General features: G+C 47.6%; 1 protein-coding gene across 1 annotated transcript in view; it reads right to left on the bottom strand.

The window, feature by feature from the left end:
• Positions 1-3,408: 3,408 nt before the first annotated feature.
• LOC308130390 (adenylate cyclase type 6-like) overlaps positions 3,409-17,408 on the bottom strand; it is a 33,739-nt gene continuing 19,739 nt past the window's right edge. The window contains 24 exon segments of the mRNA XM_080496748.1: positions 3,409-3,596; positions 5,925-5,984; positions 5,986-6,050; positions 6,133-6,298; positions 6,300-6,338; positions 6,438-6,518; positions 6,520-6,534; positions 6,536-6,697; positions 6,699-6,704; positions 7,546-7,678; positions 7,762-7,785; positions 7,894-7,926; positions 8,095-8,270; positions 8,501-8,656; positions 10,174-10,290; positions 10,371-10,458; positions 10,580-10,677; positions 11,397-11,544; positions 11,731-11,759; positions 13,162-13,290; positions 13,482-13,623; positions 13,892-14,050; positions 14,263-14,390; positions 14,651-14,762. Of these exon segments, the coding sequence (XP_080352874.1) occupies positions 3,468-3,596; positions 5,925-5,984; positions 5,986-6,050; positions 6,133-6,298; positions 6,300-6,338; positions 6,438-6,518; positions 6,520-6,534; positions 6,536-6,697; positions 6,699-6,704; positions 7,546-7,678; positions 7,762-7,785; positions 7,894-7,926; positions 8,095-8,270; positions 8,501-8,656; positions 10,174-10,290; positions 10,371-10,458; positions 10,580-10,677; positions 11,397-11,544; positions 11,731-11,759; positions 13,162-13,290; positions 13,482-13,623; positions 13,892-14,050; positions 14,263-14,390; positions 14,651-14,762 (2,395 nt within the window). The 3' untranslated portion in view covers positions 3,409-3,467.

The following is a 17,408-nucleotide window of genomic DNA, read 5'->3' as shown; positions in this document are numbered from 1 at the left end:
CAAATACACACGTCTATGAAAGTACAGTGACTTAAAAACTCATGAGAAGCACACGGATATAATTCAATACACGAGTCCGATCCAGGGTTAAAGGGTGTTGGAGCCAATCCCAGCTGACCGTGGATGAAGGCAGGATACACCCCGTACAGGTTAGCAGTCCATCTCTCACACACACACACACACACACACACACACACGCACACGCACACGCACACGCACACGCACACGCACGCGCACGCGCACGCACACGCACACGCACACACACACCAATTAGCCTCAAACATATGTTTTCTGACTGTGAGAGGGAACCTGAGTACCTGGAAAAAGCCCACACACTAACAAAGAGATCATGCAAACATCACATAGAAACAGCCCCCCCCCCCCCCCCCCCCACCCCCCACCACCACCACCACCACTCCCAGCCCCCCCCCCCCTCTCCCTTCTTTCACCACGATCTTAGTATTTGCTGATTTCCCCTGGATGTGAGGTTAAAGTGCAAACCACTGCTCTGCCATGCAGAACTGTATTAAATGGCAGCAGGTGTACCTAACCGTGGTTGACAACTGTATTTCTACACACACACACACACACACACACACACACACACACACACACACACACACACACACACACACACACACACACACACACACACACACACACACACACACACACACACACACACACACACACACACACAGATCCCTGTATCATGAGTCTATTATGGTGCCGGTGCTTTATCATCGGGGATTAGGAGGAATTTATGTCACTTAATTAATGTTCAGCATAGAGTGCTGTAAGTGAACGTTGCCATTGCCTCAACAGAAATTCATTATTCATGCGCAAGCAATTAAGTACTCTCTCCCGTATCACCCTCTTGAAACCGTAGACCGATTTATTCAGAAAACGAGATGGGAGCGCCTCTCGGGTTACTGTCACGGGGAGGAATCTTGATTGCAGGCCGCTGATTGACGCGCCGTCTAAATTAAAGCTGACAAATGGAGCGGGGTGAGGTAAACCTCCCAGTGGCTTCATTTTTGTTCACGTTAATTGTGTGTGGATGTCGAACAAGGGAGGATAATCGACTTTCCTGAGGGGCGCCGTGGAAATATAAGGAGGCAGCTTTACCTTTCCACTCAGAGGATCATTAGATATTCACATGTTGTTAAAGCTCGACGTTCGGAATCAAACATGAATATTTTAGCCTGATTGTTTTGGATTTTTTTTTTTTACATTGAAGCACAACCATTAATTCATTGTTCGTAATTGACTTCCAGCAGGTCGATCAGGGTCAACTAGAGGGCCAGAGGTGTCCTGCTAGCGCTCAGGCCTGATCTGACAGCAAATCAAAAATAACACCAAAAATCTGAAATTTAATGAATTTATAATAAAGGAAAGTTCAGACCAAGGGTATCAAACCCATTTTCAGGGGCCACATGTGTCCCAATTTCATCTTGAGGGAGCTGGACAGGTAAAATAGTGCCATAATAACTTTAAAAATTAAACTTTAAGGCTCTTCTCTGCTGCGGCGCAGAGTACATGTGATGGAAAAACGACAATATTTTTGCAAAACTAGACTATTTCTATTGAAAACGACTCCGATTTCAACATAAAGACCATTTTAATGAAAGTTTCCGGTGAAAATAAAGTTCAAAAACTTCATCTTAGCTCAGGTTTCACTGTTGTGGGGAAAACATTTCTTTGAAATTTCAACAATTTGCCCAGTTTGGAATCCGTCAACGCTCTAAAAAGGAAAACAAAATAAAACAACAACAACAAAAAAATCCCCACATCCACGTTTAGTTGACCTTTTATTCTCGAAGGACAGAGCGGGAGGATGATTCAGTCTTTTCTGGAGCCTGTTGAAGGCAGCATCTCTGGGCTCGTCACCACTTCAGTATAAAGCTCATTTGCAAAGGACAAAAAAAAAACAAAAAAAAAAATATTCCTTCACCTTCAGCAAAGGTAGTGAAAAATATTGGCCTGATTCAGCTCCTTCTTCAGTAACAAAGGCAAAGGTAAAGAGCTGTTCTCTTCAGTAGTCTCACTGTGGACAGAAATCTTCATTATTACATACATTCATTTGATTTGTCTCTCAAACAACAACTCTATTTTTTTCCCCTGGAAGAGGGGGGGGGGGGGGGGGGGGTTACGAGTCTCCATGTGCCGCATACAAAATAAAAAAAAAGAGGGGTCCAAATACTGATTGTGTCAAGTTGTGAATATTGGTCCATGAAGTACACGGACCCTTGGAACTGCATAATCTCAAGGCAATACAGAGCAGACGGAGAATTTCTGCATACACTTTATCCTGAAGCAGTCAGGAAACCAGTTTACCGTCACGAGTCGCGACACAATCCTCGGATGACAACGTCGTAGGCGTCGTCCGTCAGAATCACAGTCCAGTAAAAAGGCGAGAAGTAGACTTTTTTTTTTTTTTTTACCCCCCTTTCATGTTGCAAATTATCATTTTCACACACACTCGAGACACATGGGGGGGGATCAGGAATGGACACTCAAACTCTGAAGAAGAATAAAAAAAAACCAAAAAAAAACATGTCTCGCAGCAAATCGTTTGGCAAGAAAAAGCATCTTCATACAGATCTTAAAAAGCTCACAGTGAAAAGTTACAGTATGCCCCTTTATAAAGATCAGCATTCAGTTACATGTGCTCTCACACACACACTCACACACACACTCACACTCACACATATAAAAGGCTTCAGAACAGTTTCAACAATCTGTCACTCTGCAGTTCCTTCCTTCACTTTAATGCAGCTGCTCTTCTTTCTTTCTTTCCTTCACTTTTGAATCAAAAAACTCGCCGTCGTCGTCCGAATCACTCAGAGGAGGCCCTGATAAGGTACAAGCCGAGGCGTTAGTGTCTTCTTCTCTTCTTTCTTTGTTGTTGTTGTTGTTGTTGTGGTTGCGTACGTGTGCATATGTGCAAGTCCACAAGAAAAATAAGGGATTCTCTCTGTCGTCGGCGACGACGGACCGTGGCTTTTCGCTCTCGAGAGACGAATAAATTAGCGGAGGCGACTGTAAATCACGAGTGTGAGTTTCATATCAAACGTTTGTTCTTTGGTTATTATTCATCCGTCACATTGGCGTCCTTGCATATTTTCAATTTTACGAAACGTGGGTTGTTGGTTTTTTTTGTTTTTTTTTCTGTGTTTTTTGTTTTGGGTTTTTTTTTCACGAAAATAAATAATGACTCCCGGCTGAAATGAACTTGTACTATTGCTCATTAACACAAAGCGTCGCCGCTTCCGTCCGTAAGGCAACTGGGCTTCGGCGTCATCTCCAGCCGGCCGGCACGTGTGCGTCAAGGTCTGTGGCGGCCGCCAACACCCCCCCCCCCAAATCCCCGAGGAGCTCATCCTCCAACCCCCCCCCCCCTCTCTCTGCAGTCTCTGCCTGGTCAGTGCAGTGGGAGCCGCTCAGCGGGGGGTCCCCGGCTGTCGCTAGCTGCCCGGGGGGCCGCTGGTGAGGAAGTAGGTGGTCATCTCCCCCTTCCCCTTCACCTTCACAACACCTCGGCGGTCCAGCCGATAGCCGTGGTTGGCCAGCACGTGGTGCAGGTCTGTGGTCACCTGGGGGAGGATCACAGACACCCGATATGAGACACTCAAAACCCTCCTGAAGAGGAACGGGGTCAGTCCCAGTCTCACGCACAACGAGCTGCAAAAAAAACCAAACACGACAGAATGCATCTGATATTCGTGGATTTTAGTAAATATTCTAATGTCGTGTGTTGCTCTTGTGACTTCAAAGCTCAGATGAAAGAGAAGGAAGATGAGCTTTACCACGGCTCAAAGCGTCTTTATCTATTGCTGATGAATAGAAAGAAATCTTTTGTGAAGTCGATGAGATTGGAACGTCGTTTTCTCTCAGAGGAAAAGTTTTATGGAATCTAGACAAAATGTACCGACGGTGTTCAACCTGTGAATGTGATTCGACTTGATTTGAATGACAAGAGACGTTACTGCATCCTTCAATCTGTCCTGTTCGACATTTCATTGGATCTTTTTTTTTTTTTTTATCACATTTTTACTTTAAACCAAGGGTGTCAAACGTTCGGCCCGTGGGTCAGATCCCGACCCGCCAGAGTTCGAGGAATTCTTCCACCTGTGACAAATTTGGACATTATCTGCAATATATTTTTGACCACCGGGGGCGCAAAGGAGTGTAAGTCTTCTTTTCACTGTAGTTTGTATTCATTGGTAAATCAGGATTACTGCAGGTGCAGAAATGTGTCCACATTAAAGATATTTTGAGAAGTTATTCTGCTCATAATATGAACTATATTTATGACTGAAGATGTAAATATCGTAATGAAAATCCACTGCAAGTTAAACTCTCACGGGGAACTGAGACTGAGGAACATTGTTGAAATTGCAGTTCTTTCATTCAAATTTCAGGTTTGTCATGTGTTGTAAAAGGATAGTTTATTAAACGTGAACTTCTTATTGATATTTGTTGCACTGAGACAAAGACAGTGATTTAGAGTTAAAGTTATTTATTGATTATTGTTATTTCCTTTTGCCTTTCTGGTGAGCGTCCACCTCAACTGGCAGAACTTCACTTGTCCAACAAATATCGGACATGAAATTAAGTTTCTCTTATTTATTTTTATTCAGAAGCATTTATTCACCACCAACTAAATGATAACTTTCAGATTGTGGGGTTGTATGGCACATCTCTGGCTGTTGGCTCTGGTTCACTTGGTTCAGCGGCTCATGTTCCAGTTCAGAAGTTGACAAATTCAATCTCCCATCTGGTCCAAGTGTCCTTTTGCAAGAAACTGAACCCCAAGTTTGTCCCAATGGTGTGTGACAATGAGGCAGAGCTGCTGCCACCAGTGCTGTGTGTGTGTGTGTGTGTGTGTGTGTGTGTGTGTGTGTGTGTGTGTGTGTGTGTGTGTGTGTGTGTGTGTGTGTGTGTGTGTGTGTGTGTGTGTGTTTGTATGTGACTGTGTGAGTGCAGAGAGCTGAGACTGATGAAGTGGTTAAAACAAAGCACATCAGTTGGGCTGAAGATGTTTCCTGGTTTCTTTTGGCATTTTTTGTAAAAAATAAAAAATAAAAAAAAAAAAATGTTTTTTAACCCTTGTAGTTCTTGAACAAAGCAATAGTTTAAGATTAGCAACGTATTTCAACAGGAAATATAAATAGTTTTTCCACATTTTGTGATGAAAAATAAAATCCGAAAGGATGCTACTTCTTCTTATTATTTCATTGTTATTGTTATTATTCAATCCCAAACATGATCAAAACATTGACAATAAAGAAAAAAAATGGTCAAGCCAAGTGTATAGAACTGTATCGTGCAGTAACACATTACATTCAACAGATGGCAGCATTGTGCTGTTTTTGGAGGGCTCAGTCCATATGTTGTTTTTTTTTTCTTTGGGGGGGTTAAAAACATGTGAGTCAGAAACAGCTCCACATCTGCGAAAAAAGGCTTTTCCTCTCCGAGGAACACGCCACGACTTTTCACCCTTGAGGATGATGATAATATTGGGGGTGGCGACGTGGCTTCTGCAGGGGATTTAAAATTAGCAGCCTGTCCTCCCCGGGGAAGCATTAGAACACTATTTTTTTTTTTTGTTGGAGAACAGCATGTCCTGTGCAGAGAGGAAGCTTTTTTTGTTTTTTTGCTCAAGGGTACTTCTTGCAGAGTTGGATGCCTCAGCTGAAATCCTTAAGATGAAAGACTCTGCGCTTGTCTGCGTGTGCAGGATCAAGCCGCCGCTTTTCAGGACGGTCGAAAATCTTCCGCTGACACAACAAACTACATTTGTCGCCGCGCGAGTCCGGGGGGGGGATCTCCGAAGGTTGTCGTGACGACGGTTCCGGAGCATCCCGACGAGTGTCTAGTACTTTGATTAACGTGGGCGCTGCGGCCGGGGAAGCTTTTACCTGGATGTAGTCCGGTACCCCCGTGCTGTCCATGCGGCTCGCCACGTTCACCGTGTTTCCCCCAGATGTCGTACTGCGGCTTCCTGGCGCCGATCACCCCCGCCACCACGGGCCCCATGTTCAACCCTGAGAACAAACCACCCGGCGTGTAAAGAACCCGCCGTCGCACCGGGGGTTATCGGGCCGATCCCCCCTCCCCACGACTCACCTATCTTCATCTGGAAGTTGTTGAAGGAGTGCTCGTTGATGTACTTCATCTGCTCCCGCAGCCTCATGGCGTAGTCGGCCAGCGCCAGGATGTGCGAGCGGCCTTCCCTGTCGTAGGTGGAGTCGTTGAGGCCCGACGCCGCCATGTAGGTGGAGCCGATGGTTTTTGATTTTCTCCAGCTGACGGAACCTCTCCTCGCTTATGATCTGGGGGACGGGCGATCCAGGCGTCGCGTCGTCACGACAACGTAACGTCAATCAATGCCTCCCCCCGCTCGTCTCACTCCCACCCGTCCCCCTCCTCACCTCGTCGAAGTCGGCGATGATCTCGTTGAGCAGCCGGAGGCACTCCACCCCCTCGTTGTTGGCCTCCAGCTCCACGTAGAAACTCGGAGAAGTTGCTAGATGGAGGCGAACATGACGGCGACGCACTCGCACGACTGGTAGTACAGCTCGTCGTTGCGACGCTCCCGCGCCAGGAAGTGGGCCGCCACGTCCTTGGGCAGGATGTTGTGGAGCAGGCGGCGGTTGTACGCCTGCAGCTCCTCCATCTCCTCCTTCTCCTCGCGTGGCCTGGGGGGGCGGAGGGCGGGAGGAGGGGCGGGTGGTCAACGACTCAGCAGCGTGAGGATGCAGGATTTAAATCTAGTACCGATTTCATTCCAACAAAACAGACTCCCGAGTGAAAATAATGAAAATAAAACGGGCCCCAACTGTTGCACAGCTTTATATCAAGACACATCTGACCTATCAGAGTCCAGAATTATGACTTGGAATCAAAAAATGTGCAGCATGTGTGGGTTTTTGTTGTTGTTGTTGTTAATCAGGCAAAGTTTCACAATCATTTCATGAGAGTTGGCAGCTCTGCTTTATGTAACTTATACATTCAGTCATGTTTATAGTGAAGTACCTTTAGTTGCAATGAAGGCAATTGTGAAGTTGTAAGGGGCTTAACGTCTTATAAAGAAGGCGAGTCAGCATTAAATTCACTTATGTCACAAAATAACAAAGTTTAATGTGTGCACATGAAAAGTGCATCATTTCAGTGACAAGCAAAAATTTCAGCTACAGATTTATCAAACAAATATATTTATCAGAAAAAATACTATTCAGAAGTGTCTGTAATATGCATTAAGGGAAGCTCGCAAAGTGAGCATCGGTCAAAATGAAAATAAGAGTTAAATAGAATCATAGGAACAATTTCAAAAAATAGAGCTTTTCTGGTGGAAAAACTGGAGAAACGAAAGTTAGAAGCAGCTCCAGTCGGAGCGTAAACCCAAACAGTTTATCCTCAGAGAAAAGAAACTCATTGTTCTACTTCACATAAAGTCTTTCTCATGACGTCCCCCCCCTCCTCCTCCCCCTTCAACTATTTCCCGTAACTGCTCAGCAGGCGGCCGCTCCAGTCATTTACCTGCAGTTTCCAGAGGAAGTCGAGGCGTGCCGTCGACTCCACCTGCTGGCCGTGCAGGTAGAGCGCCAGGACGAACACCGTCAGGATAATGGGAGTCATGACCTTGAGGTAGACCTTCGGCACGTCCTCCAGGCTGTGAGGGAGAAACACCAAGTCAGGACCCCGGGGGGGCGTCACCATCCAACCCGCGAAGGAATGCAAGCGAGGAGTACCTACCACTGTTCAGCGGTTGCATTTAAACTGAGTATGGGGGAAAAAAAACAAAAACAAACAGGAGAGATCAGGGGCAGAAAAAAAACAGATTTGGGTCACTGGAAATGAAGTCATACGAAAAACACAAGCACTCACTGTTGCAGGGACTCGTTAACAGGTGATAATTGCCTGTAGGAGAGAATAAAAAAAAAAAATTAGGAGAAAAGTAGGTCTTTTATAACCTACTGTAAGCCTTATCGTAAATTTTTTTTTAAAAAGTAGGTCGATGTGAATAAACTTCGACACCGCGGCGTGTCGGGGCAGGAGGTGTGTGTGTGTGTGTGTGCGTGTACTCACAGGGTGTTGGCCGTGACCAGCAGGTCGGCGTTGTCGAACAGGGCCACCTGAGGCCACTCCACCAGCAGCAGGAAGGTGAGCTGGATGAAGAGCATCAGAGCCAGCTTCCCGATGCTGCTGATGTGGAGGAACACAGAGGAGGCCAGCAGGGTCAGCAGAACGCTGTAGCTGAAATACTGCGGCACGGAGGAGGAGACAGTAGGGGGAGGGGAGGGGGGGGAGGAGGGGGAGGAAGGTTCAAGGTGAAAACTCCAATGTACTCTCCGGCCGCTCAGGGGGGAGAGGGGAAACGGGAGCACGCCGACACGCACCTGCGCTCCGCGAGAGCAAACGGTAAACAGACGACGCAACGCGGTGGCGGGAAAAAAAAAAAAAAAAAAAAAAAAAAGGGTGGCGGGAGACTGACCTCGGGGAAATGGCAGGGCTCCACCTCGCCCTCGCACAGCGTCAGGCCGTCCGCCGCCTGCCGGGTCAGGTTGTGCAGCAGGCAGAGGGTCACCGACTCGCTGGTGTTCAGCTCTCTGGCCACGCAGGCCCTCAGGTCCTCCCTGCTGCAGGTGAACTGGCAGGAGAGCAAAGTGTGGTCAGTGGGGGGGGGGGGGGGGGGGGTGGGGCACCAGGAAACAAGACGTTCATATGTTCTAGAAATCCTTCAATGACAGCAGAGCCTTTAGACTTTTTAAGTGTATAGACGTTTCCTGGTCAGTCTGGTCAGTCTTGGGACTGCATGTTCTCCCTTAATCGACTCCCAAAACACGTTCACGCTCCTGTTTTATCGCCGAGGTCAGCAAAATCACATGGTCTTTGATTTTCCAAGACCCAGGCTTAAAAAGTGAATCGTTTTCCTCTTTCCATGAGAACCACTCGTTCTCTTGAGGCTCTAAAGTGTCGACTCAAGACGCAAATGTCGTCGCTGGCATTGTTTTTACCCTGCTTTTGTTTTTTACTCACCGACTGTTTTATTATTCTTTTTAATTACGAAGCACTTGTCTGTTGTGTTAAATGTGCTGTACAAATAGACAGATAAGGACTTTATTCATCCCCGATTGGGGAAATTCAGAATATAATAATATTATAACATATAATACAGATAATGCACGTGTCCCTTCTTTTGTTCGCTGCCGGTGGTGTCAAGACTGTCAAGTTATGGATTCTCTCATTTCACAGGAAATAAGCACCAGCCAGGTTCAGACAAACGTCTGGCGATGAGTTTTAAGGTACGACGTGTTACTTAAAGGCTTCATCACATCATGTCGATGCTCCTAAAACAAAACAAAAGACATTATATACACCTTTTTTTAAAAGTAGAAATCGTGTTAATAGAACAGGTAATGTCAGTTCAGACACACAGAAATCAGCTGTTGCACTGAAAAAACACCACTTGAAATCTGAATCGTCTAATTTGAGTTCACTGGCGCGGCGCATTTTCACACAGAACGTGAAATCGAGTCACGCGGCTCTAAGAAAAGCACGAGAGTCAAACCCGGACCGGTCGGTGTGTCACTGCACGTACAAGAGAAGGTGGCGTGGCGCTGATGCACACGGGGAAACTACGGCTGTGAAAATAAACAAGATTTCCCACAAATTATGACGCCCTCCTTCAGCAAACTGGACTTTGTTTAAAGTAAATATCATCAGGCCCGCTTCTTATTACAGGAGTGTCCACAGGAAGTAACTACAACCTCCATTATAAGTCTGTTTTAACAAAACAAAATATTCTATTGAACTATTTGATCCAAAATGAGGCAGATCCACCGTTACCTCCTTTATTCAAAGTGTGAGTCATCCTAACACAGCTTGTTATTATAAATCACCTGCTTTACAATAGAGGAACGGCGTGCCGAAGACTAATATTCCTCGTTTAAATTGCAGTGGAAGAAGCAGGCATTCCGGTTACCTCCAGAAAATATGTGCACATTTCTCAGACGAATAATAATAAAAATCAATCAAAACACACTTTAATGAGCAAATGTAGATAAAAAGAAGTCGAAATCTACGTCCAGATGAAAAGACATTGGTGTTAATTCAAAGCAGATGTGACCGTATTTAAACGTCAGGAACTTGTTGCCGGAGCCTCACCATGTTGGCGAAAGACGAGACGAAGACGAGGAGGATGGCGAAGACGCCCACCAGCGTGCTGTTCGCCCGCGACTGGACGATCTTCCTGGTGACCGTCTGCAGGGCGGCCGGGAAGAGCTGCAAGCGGGCGGACGGCACGAGAGTCAGCGCCGCGACGAGAGACGGGAAGAGGTGAAATGGTGTGGCGTTTCTCTTACTTTGACGCAGGAGTAGATGGCGCAGACGAAGAGGATGTTGGCCAGGATGACGAAGACGGAGACGTAGAGGCCGAGCATCAGGTCTGTGCTGTGGGAGAGAAAAACAGGCCTCGTCAGGGAGGTCGCGAGTCCCACGGAGCCCCGTCGTAAACTGATCACGGGCCGGCTTGTCGGGGGAGGGGGCGGGGGGGGGGGGGGGAGCGACTCACTTTGGAAAAACGATTTTCTGGATTAAAGCGATGAAACAGAAGACGAGAAGCGTGCAGGCCACGTAGCCCCCGAAGCGGTCGTCCACCTTCTTGGAGTACTAAAAACCAGAAGATCCGGGAGAAAAGTCAAGGTGGCACATATCATATCATATATCTTGATATATATATATATATATTGACCACATATATCAGCTTTTTTATCAGCTCCGTCTCCTGGCCAAAGTGAAGCCGTTTCTGAATCAACAGGATCTTGAGAAGGCAATACCTGCTTTTATTAGCTCCCTACTGGACGACTGTCACGCCCTTCATGTCGGCCTCAGCCAGTCTTTCATCTCACGTCTTCAGCTAGCGCAGAACGCCGCTGCCAGGTTTCTTACAAACTCATCCAGACGTGAACACGTCACCCCTGTGCCGTCGTCTCTCCACTGCCTTCCAGTTCGTTTCAGAATCGATTTTAAACTTCTGTTGTTTGTTTTTTTAATGTCTTCAATGGCCTGGGTCCCTCCTTCCCTGTCTGATATCTTAACTCTAGTGACCCTGGCGGGGCCCTGCCTTCTTCAGGTCGGCTTCTTCTAGACATTCCAAGGTGGAGATATAAACAGCTTTTAACTCTGTCTAGGGCAGTGTATTTATTCTGTATGCTCTGTTTTTATGAATTTCTGGAAGGCTTCCACCAACCCGCAGCACCGCCGCACCTGTGTTTTATGCATCGTTTTTATAGCTTTGTTGTAAAGCACTTTGGGTACCACTGGGTTATTGTAAAGGGCTATACAAATACAATTTGATTGATTGATATATGTATATATATGTGTGGGACCTTCTTCTCCAGGTCGGCGGTCTGGAAGGTGAGCAGGAACTTCTTGACGTGATCTTTCCTCAGCTGGTCGATGCTGCGAGCGTCGATGGCCCGGCCCAGGAACTCGTCCACCTCGTCCTCGGGGTTCAGCGTCTCCTGCGCGCAGCGGCTGCGAGGCACACGGAACGACAGGGTCAAGCGTCTGCGTCCCGTCCCGGGGGGGGGGGAGTCGGTCAGCGTGGACGCATGAGTCGGTGGCTGATGTGTGAATTAATGCGGCGGAGGATCCGACTTGCTTTGACCGGTTGGCGGTGGACCAACGAATGACAAAAAAGGCGGAGCAACGGACACTCACTTCTCTTTACTGGACGCTGCGTCGATGCCCTGTGGAAGTCACACACACACACACACACACACACACACACACACACACACACACACACACACACACACACACACACACACACACACACACACACACACACACACACACACACACACACACACACACACACACACACACACACACACACACACACACACACACACACACACACACACACACACACACACAAAAGAGATCATCATGTGGCCACAGTACGAATGCAGAATAGACAGAGACCCAGACATCTGCACAGCTAATCCCTGTGAGCCAGACTGATGTTTTAATTAATGCTCGCAGGCTTCAAATTACAGCCCCTTTGCCCCCGGGGGCTCAAACCCTCTGAGATGGAAAAAGGACAAAAGGAGGAGGGGAGGGAAAAGAAGGGAGGAGGGGGTGGGATTACACTTTTACACACAGAGAAAGTGAGAAAGGAAACATCTGCAGCCGCATCAGTTCACATGAACCCTGACGTGACGCCCCCCCCCCCCGCGGTGCGGAGCTCTGTGAGGCTGCATGTTCATCATGTGACCACATTAACAGTAACGGCCAACGATCCCGGTTCTCTCTTTTTAGATGTCCACCGCTCCTGATTCAGATTAATGAGTTGTAATCAAACGCGGTCGGAGCGAATAACAACTCATTCATTTGAATTAGGGCCGTCGGATGCGTCCATATGGAGCGGAAGTCTCTCGGAGGCGAGACCTTGAAAACACGTGAAAACAGTCGTCGCTGAAGTGCAGGTGAGTTTATCGGGACGGCGTTTACTTCTGGATGCACCAGACTGGGCTGTGCTTGTTCTCTATAAGACGACGTCAGAGGGAACCTGTGGGGGAAAGAACGCTTGGTGCCACTGCTCTTGTACCTGTTTTTTTTTTTTTTTTAATGAATGGACTGGGTTACAATAGAATTACATGCCGGTGGGATTATCTGGGTTAATTTTGGTTTACTTTTTAATTCAATTTAAACATAATACTTGAGAATGAATTGATTTGTCTGTGTTTCATGTAGTTTTGTGATATTTTTGGCCAAATTAAAGCAGGAAACTGACTAATAAATGAGATTCGCATTTGTCCTTTACTATCCTGACAAAAAAATATAACCAACTCCAGATTTTGATAACTCAGATCCTATCACTGCGGGATGAATGAATGAATTTCAGAAATATAGATAGCACTTTTCTGCCAAAGTGCTTCACACTGTTTATCTGTTAAACACACTAATAGAGGCGCTCGGTCCATAAACTTGACTGTCGAAGTTAAATACTACGTCGTGTGGAAAAAAAACATTCAGATTCATTTGACTTTCCGGGGCGACAAACTCTTTATCATATTTATGGTTTGAGTTGCGTGTGAAGAGATCAACAGGGGAAAAGTTGAGGAGCAGCACTGCGCCTCATCTCACCATCTTCTTGTAGACTTTAGACTCCTTGGTTCTGGAGAAGGACCTGTCGGGAACCCACCGGGGCATCAGTCCCTCCGCAGAATTGGCCCGCACCCGCTGCATCTTGGCCATCAGGGCCTTCTCCTCCTTCTGCAAGTGAAGAGATCCCAGCAGGGTGCACCGCTTTGAGAAACCAGGCCTTCAGTGCCACGTGATAATCCATTATACTGTGTGTGTCAAATATGGCACCAGTGTGATTTTCAGGAGCGTGTGTGTGTGTGTGTGTGTGTGTGTGTGTGTGTGTGTGTGTGTGTGTGTGTGTGTGTTGACCATGCACTAACCCTCTTCTGGCTGCAGCCCAGCACCAAGAAGGTTTCGATATTGTTCTCCTTCAGGTAAGCGTTCCTCTCCCCCCCGAAACCCGGCTCCACCTCGTAGTCCCCGTTCAGATACTTCAGCGTGGCTTCAGTGATGTGGATTCGTCTACACGCACACACACACACACACACACACACACACACACACACACACACACACACACACACACACACACACACACACACACACACACACACACACACACACACACACACACACACACACACACACACACACACACACACACACACACACACACACAAAGCACAGTGTGCAGGAGTTACAGACTGCCCTCAGTAAGCAGCAGGTGGGGGGGTGAGGGTGTGTGTGTGTGTGTGTGTGTGTGGGGGGGGGGGGGGGGGGGACGACTCACCCAGCCTTTCCCCCGGCCTCCATTTGGTTGGCGAGCGTCACGTCGTTGGACCAGACGTCGAACTGCCACTTGCGGAGGCCGAGCACCCCGCAGTGAACGCGCCCGCTGTGAATGCCCACCCGCATGTTCACGTTGACGCCCGTCACCTCTCTCACCAGCCTGGAGACACACACACACACACACACACACACACACACACACACACACACACACACACACACACACACACACACACACACACACACACACACACACACACACACACACACACACACACACACACACACACACACACACACACACACTGCTGTCAAAGAACCAGTGTCTGCAGTGACGGAGCCTTTACTTGTCGTGTGCGAGATGCCACTCACGAGATGGCCTCGATCATGTCCACGCCCATCTCCACGCAGCAGTGGGCGTGGTCAGCGCGGGGCTCGGGCAGCCCAGACACGCAGTAGTAACAGTCCCCGAGGATCTTGATGCGCAGGCAGTGGTTCTCCTGCGCGTCGAACGCACACGACGACGCAGAAACAAACAGAGGTAAAACCTTCATTTCCATTTCTCACGCTTGTGCCGCACAGATGCATAATTTCGATGACACGTCAGCCTCCAATTGTCCCGAGTCTAATTGGCGTGTTACACAATCCTCGAGTAGTCCACCCACCCCGGCGAAGTGCCTTCACGTCGGCTTTTGTCGCACTAACAGAAGTGAAGGCTGCACGCTGCGGCGTTACATAAAGACGACGTGGCGGGGCTCACCGAGGCCAGCTTGTCGAAGCGGGCGAACAGCTCGTTCAGCGTCATGACCAGCTCCTGGGCCGTGCACTGGGACGCCAGGCTGGTGAAGCCCTCGATGTCCGCAAACAGGATGCTGCGGGGAGGTGGGGGGGTGGGGGGGGGGGCACAAAAGGAGACAGAGAAGGGGGATCAATCAATAAAGTACAGGGTCAGTCGCCACGGTCCAACACCTCCCTGCTCCTCCACTGTCCAGCTGCCATGAGGGAGGGAGGGATGGAGGGAGGAAGGGAGGGAGGGGGGGACACAGGCATTTGTTCAGCTCTGGCTCTCATCAACTTAACCGATGTAGGTCACCTCCTCCAGCCCCTCCCTCTGAGAACACCCCCCCCCCCCTGTCTGCATGCCTTTCATTGCTAACTTTTGATAGTAATGAGAGGCGAGGATCAACAACAGCACAGACGCGACTTCCTACCGAGGGGCGACAGATGGCGCTGTGCGTCCCGTGAGGTCATCTGGAGATCTGGAGAGTGTGAAGCCATGATGCACTCGTCCAAATATGAAAGTGCTGGACAACTTATGAGCAAACATGTTCTCTCCCCCTCGCGTTTAGTGGCACTTCGGAGTGAGTGGACGAGAGACGGAGTTTGACCTCGGCGGGCAAGTTCCCGAAACAACTTTATGAAAATGATGGGGAGTCATCAAAATAAGCAGAAGGTCTTGTTCATAATTCAGAGTGATGAAAAATAATCCTCTTATACACAATCCATACAGCTTACTCTGAGGCTGCACCGGATTGGATCTTTTTCTTGCCTATAATTCTCGGTTTCTTATTTTTTATTCTATTTTGGGCGACATAATCTGTCTATATTCTCTCGTCATTTAATTTTTGGTGACATATGTCCGCAGCAACACAAATTTTTCCACTGTGTGTCTTGTATGTACAGCAGAATTAACAATATCCTACGCGCCGCAAAGTGTATCGTCACTGCACTGGACTGACATTAGAAAGTTATCTTTATGGATAAATCCATCAAAATTGTTAATTTTACAGATTAAATTGCTAAAGGGACATCTGCCTGAAGGACACGGAGCCTTAATTTACCCAAAGTCGATGATTTGCGGCTGTTTTGTGCACAACTGCCCCGAAGCCGCCGTGGCACAAAGACGGCAGGTTTCTAGTCTTGTGTTGCATTCAGGCTGCGGACTGTAAGTTTACACCTCCACGGAGCCGCGGCGTTGCCACTGATTGTTCCACTAAGTACATCACCTGCGCCTTATGTGGGTCACCTCTGACAATGCATTCCTGCTGCAACCTCGTTTCACCGTGAAGCGCGACTGAACCGCACCGTTCGGGGCTAAAGACGACCGTCTGTACTGAGTAAAAAAAAAAAAAAAACCCACTCAGATCCACTGGAGACCGGTCGAGACACGAGGCCAAACACACCTGAGCTCTGCCGGCTTCCATTTGCCGCCAGAAAGCGCAGCAGTGTGCCGAAGTCAATATCGTTACTGCAGCCGGTGCTGTCAGTGTCAATAAGCAACAACATGCATAATACATGCTGTCAGGGAAATAGCTGTTAGAGTGACTCTGTAACCGACACATCCGTCAGTGGAGTGAGGTCAAGGCCACCGATGTTCGCCGTGACAGCGAAAGGAGGCAAGTACGAGCGTCAGGGTGGAAGGAGGGAGGGCCCCCCGACGCCGACGCCACCATTCAAAACCAAAAGCAGCACGATAACGTGAGAACTAAGAGTCCAAACGAAAGCTTTCACGTGTATCACCCGCTGCACTGTTTAACTGCATGTTGCCAAATCTCCACTGAATCAGGTGGCGACTGCAACACTCAGTACGCAGGAACAGAAACTTCATCCAGGCACGCTGAATCAGTAAAGATAACCATAAATCAGTGAGGTTTATGTACACAGAACAGGTTTGATATGAAGGTTAAGACACAGTGTGGACGAGTCCCAGCCAGTCAATTGTTTGAGTCTATCACCCACTTTTTTCTGCCGCATTTCTATTGGTTGTAGATTAAAGCAGCTGTGATGTGGCAACATGGTGAAATTTCTTTCACGGGAATAATTCAGCCTCAACATTCAATATAAGACCAAGTTTTTTTACTCCATTTACACGACAACGTTTCCAGTGAAAACTCCTTGAATTTGTGTTTTCGTTTCACGTTTACGCGTCAGTATACCACTGCAACGGCAGAAATGAACGTTACGCCGTTAGCTTGCCGGGCTACGAGTGGGTGCTGTCGTTTTGTTTCCGTAATGAAACCACAAACACATGCAGCAGAGAACAATACGACAGAACAGTGTTTTTCAACCTTTTTTGAGCCAAGGCACACTTTTTTCTTTGGAAAAATCTCGAGGCACACCACCACCCGAAAATGTTAAAGTTTTAAACTCTGTAGCCTCTATTAACAATATAAAGTCATTCTCATGAAAGTTTTCTCAACAGGAATCAAGTAAATACAGACAAAAAGTATTTCCCAATTTCTTTTTTTTACTTTTACTGACTCAGTGTGAAACCTGGACCTGATGGATGAAGAGCTGAGACCCTGGTTCACATTCTTCCTTTTCAAAAACTTCTCCATCACTGTCACTGACACAGTACTTTGATGCAAGATGGTAGCAGGAGGTGAAGATTAACCAGACTGAAGTCTTTCGGTTTCGATTTCACCGGCAAAGTTCTGTGCTGCCACCTAGTGGTGAAGAGTATTTATATATGATTACTCTGCAACACACTGCTCTCACAGCTGACAGCGGCTGTGAGA

Source organism: Blennius ocellaris, assembly GCF_963422515.1.
Source record: "Blennius ocellaris genome assembly, chromosome: 5".
NCBI classification, from domain to species: domain Eukaryota; kingdom Metazoa; phylum Chordata; class Actinopteri; order Blenniiformes; family Blenniidae; genus Blennius; species Blennius ocellaris.
Note: the sequence above shows the minus strand (reverse complement) of the source record. Positions and strands in the feature narration are given on the sequence as shown.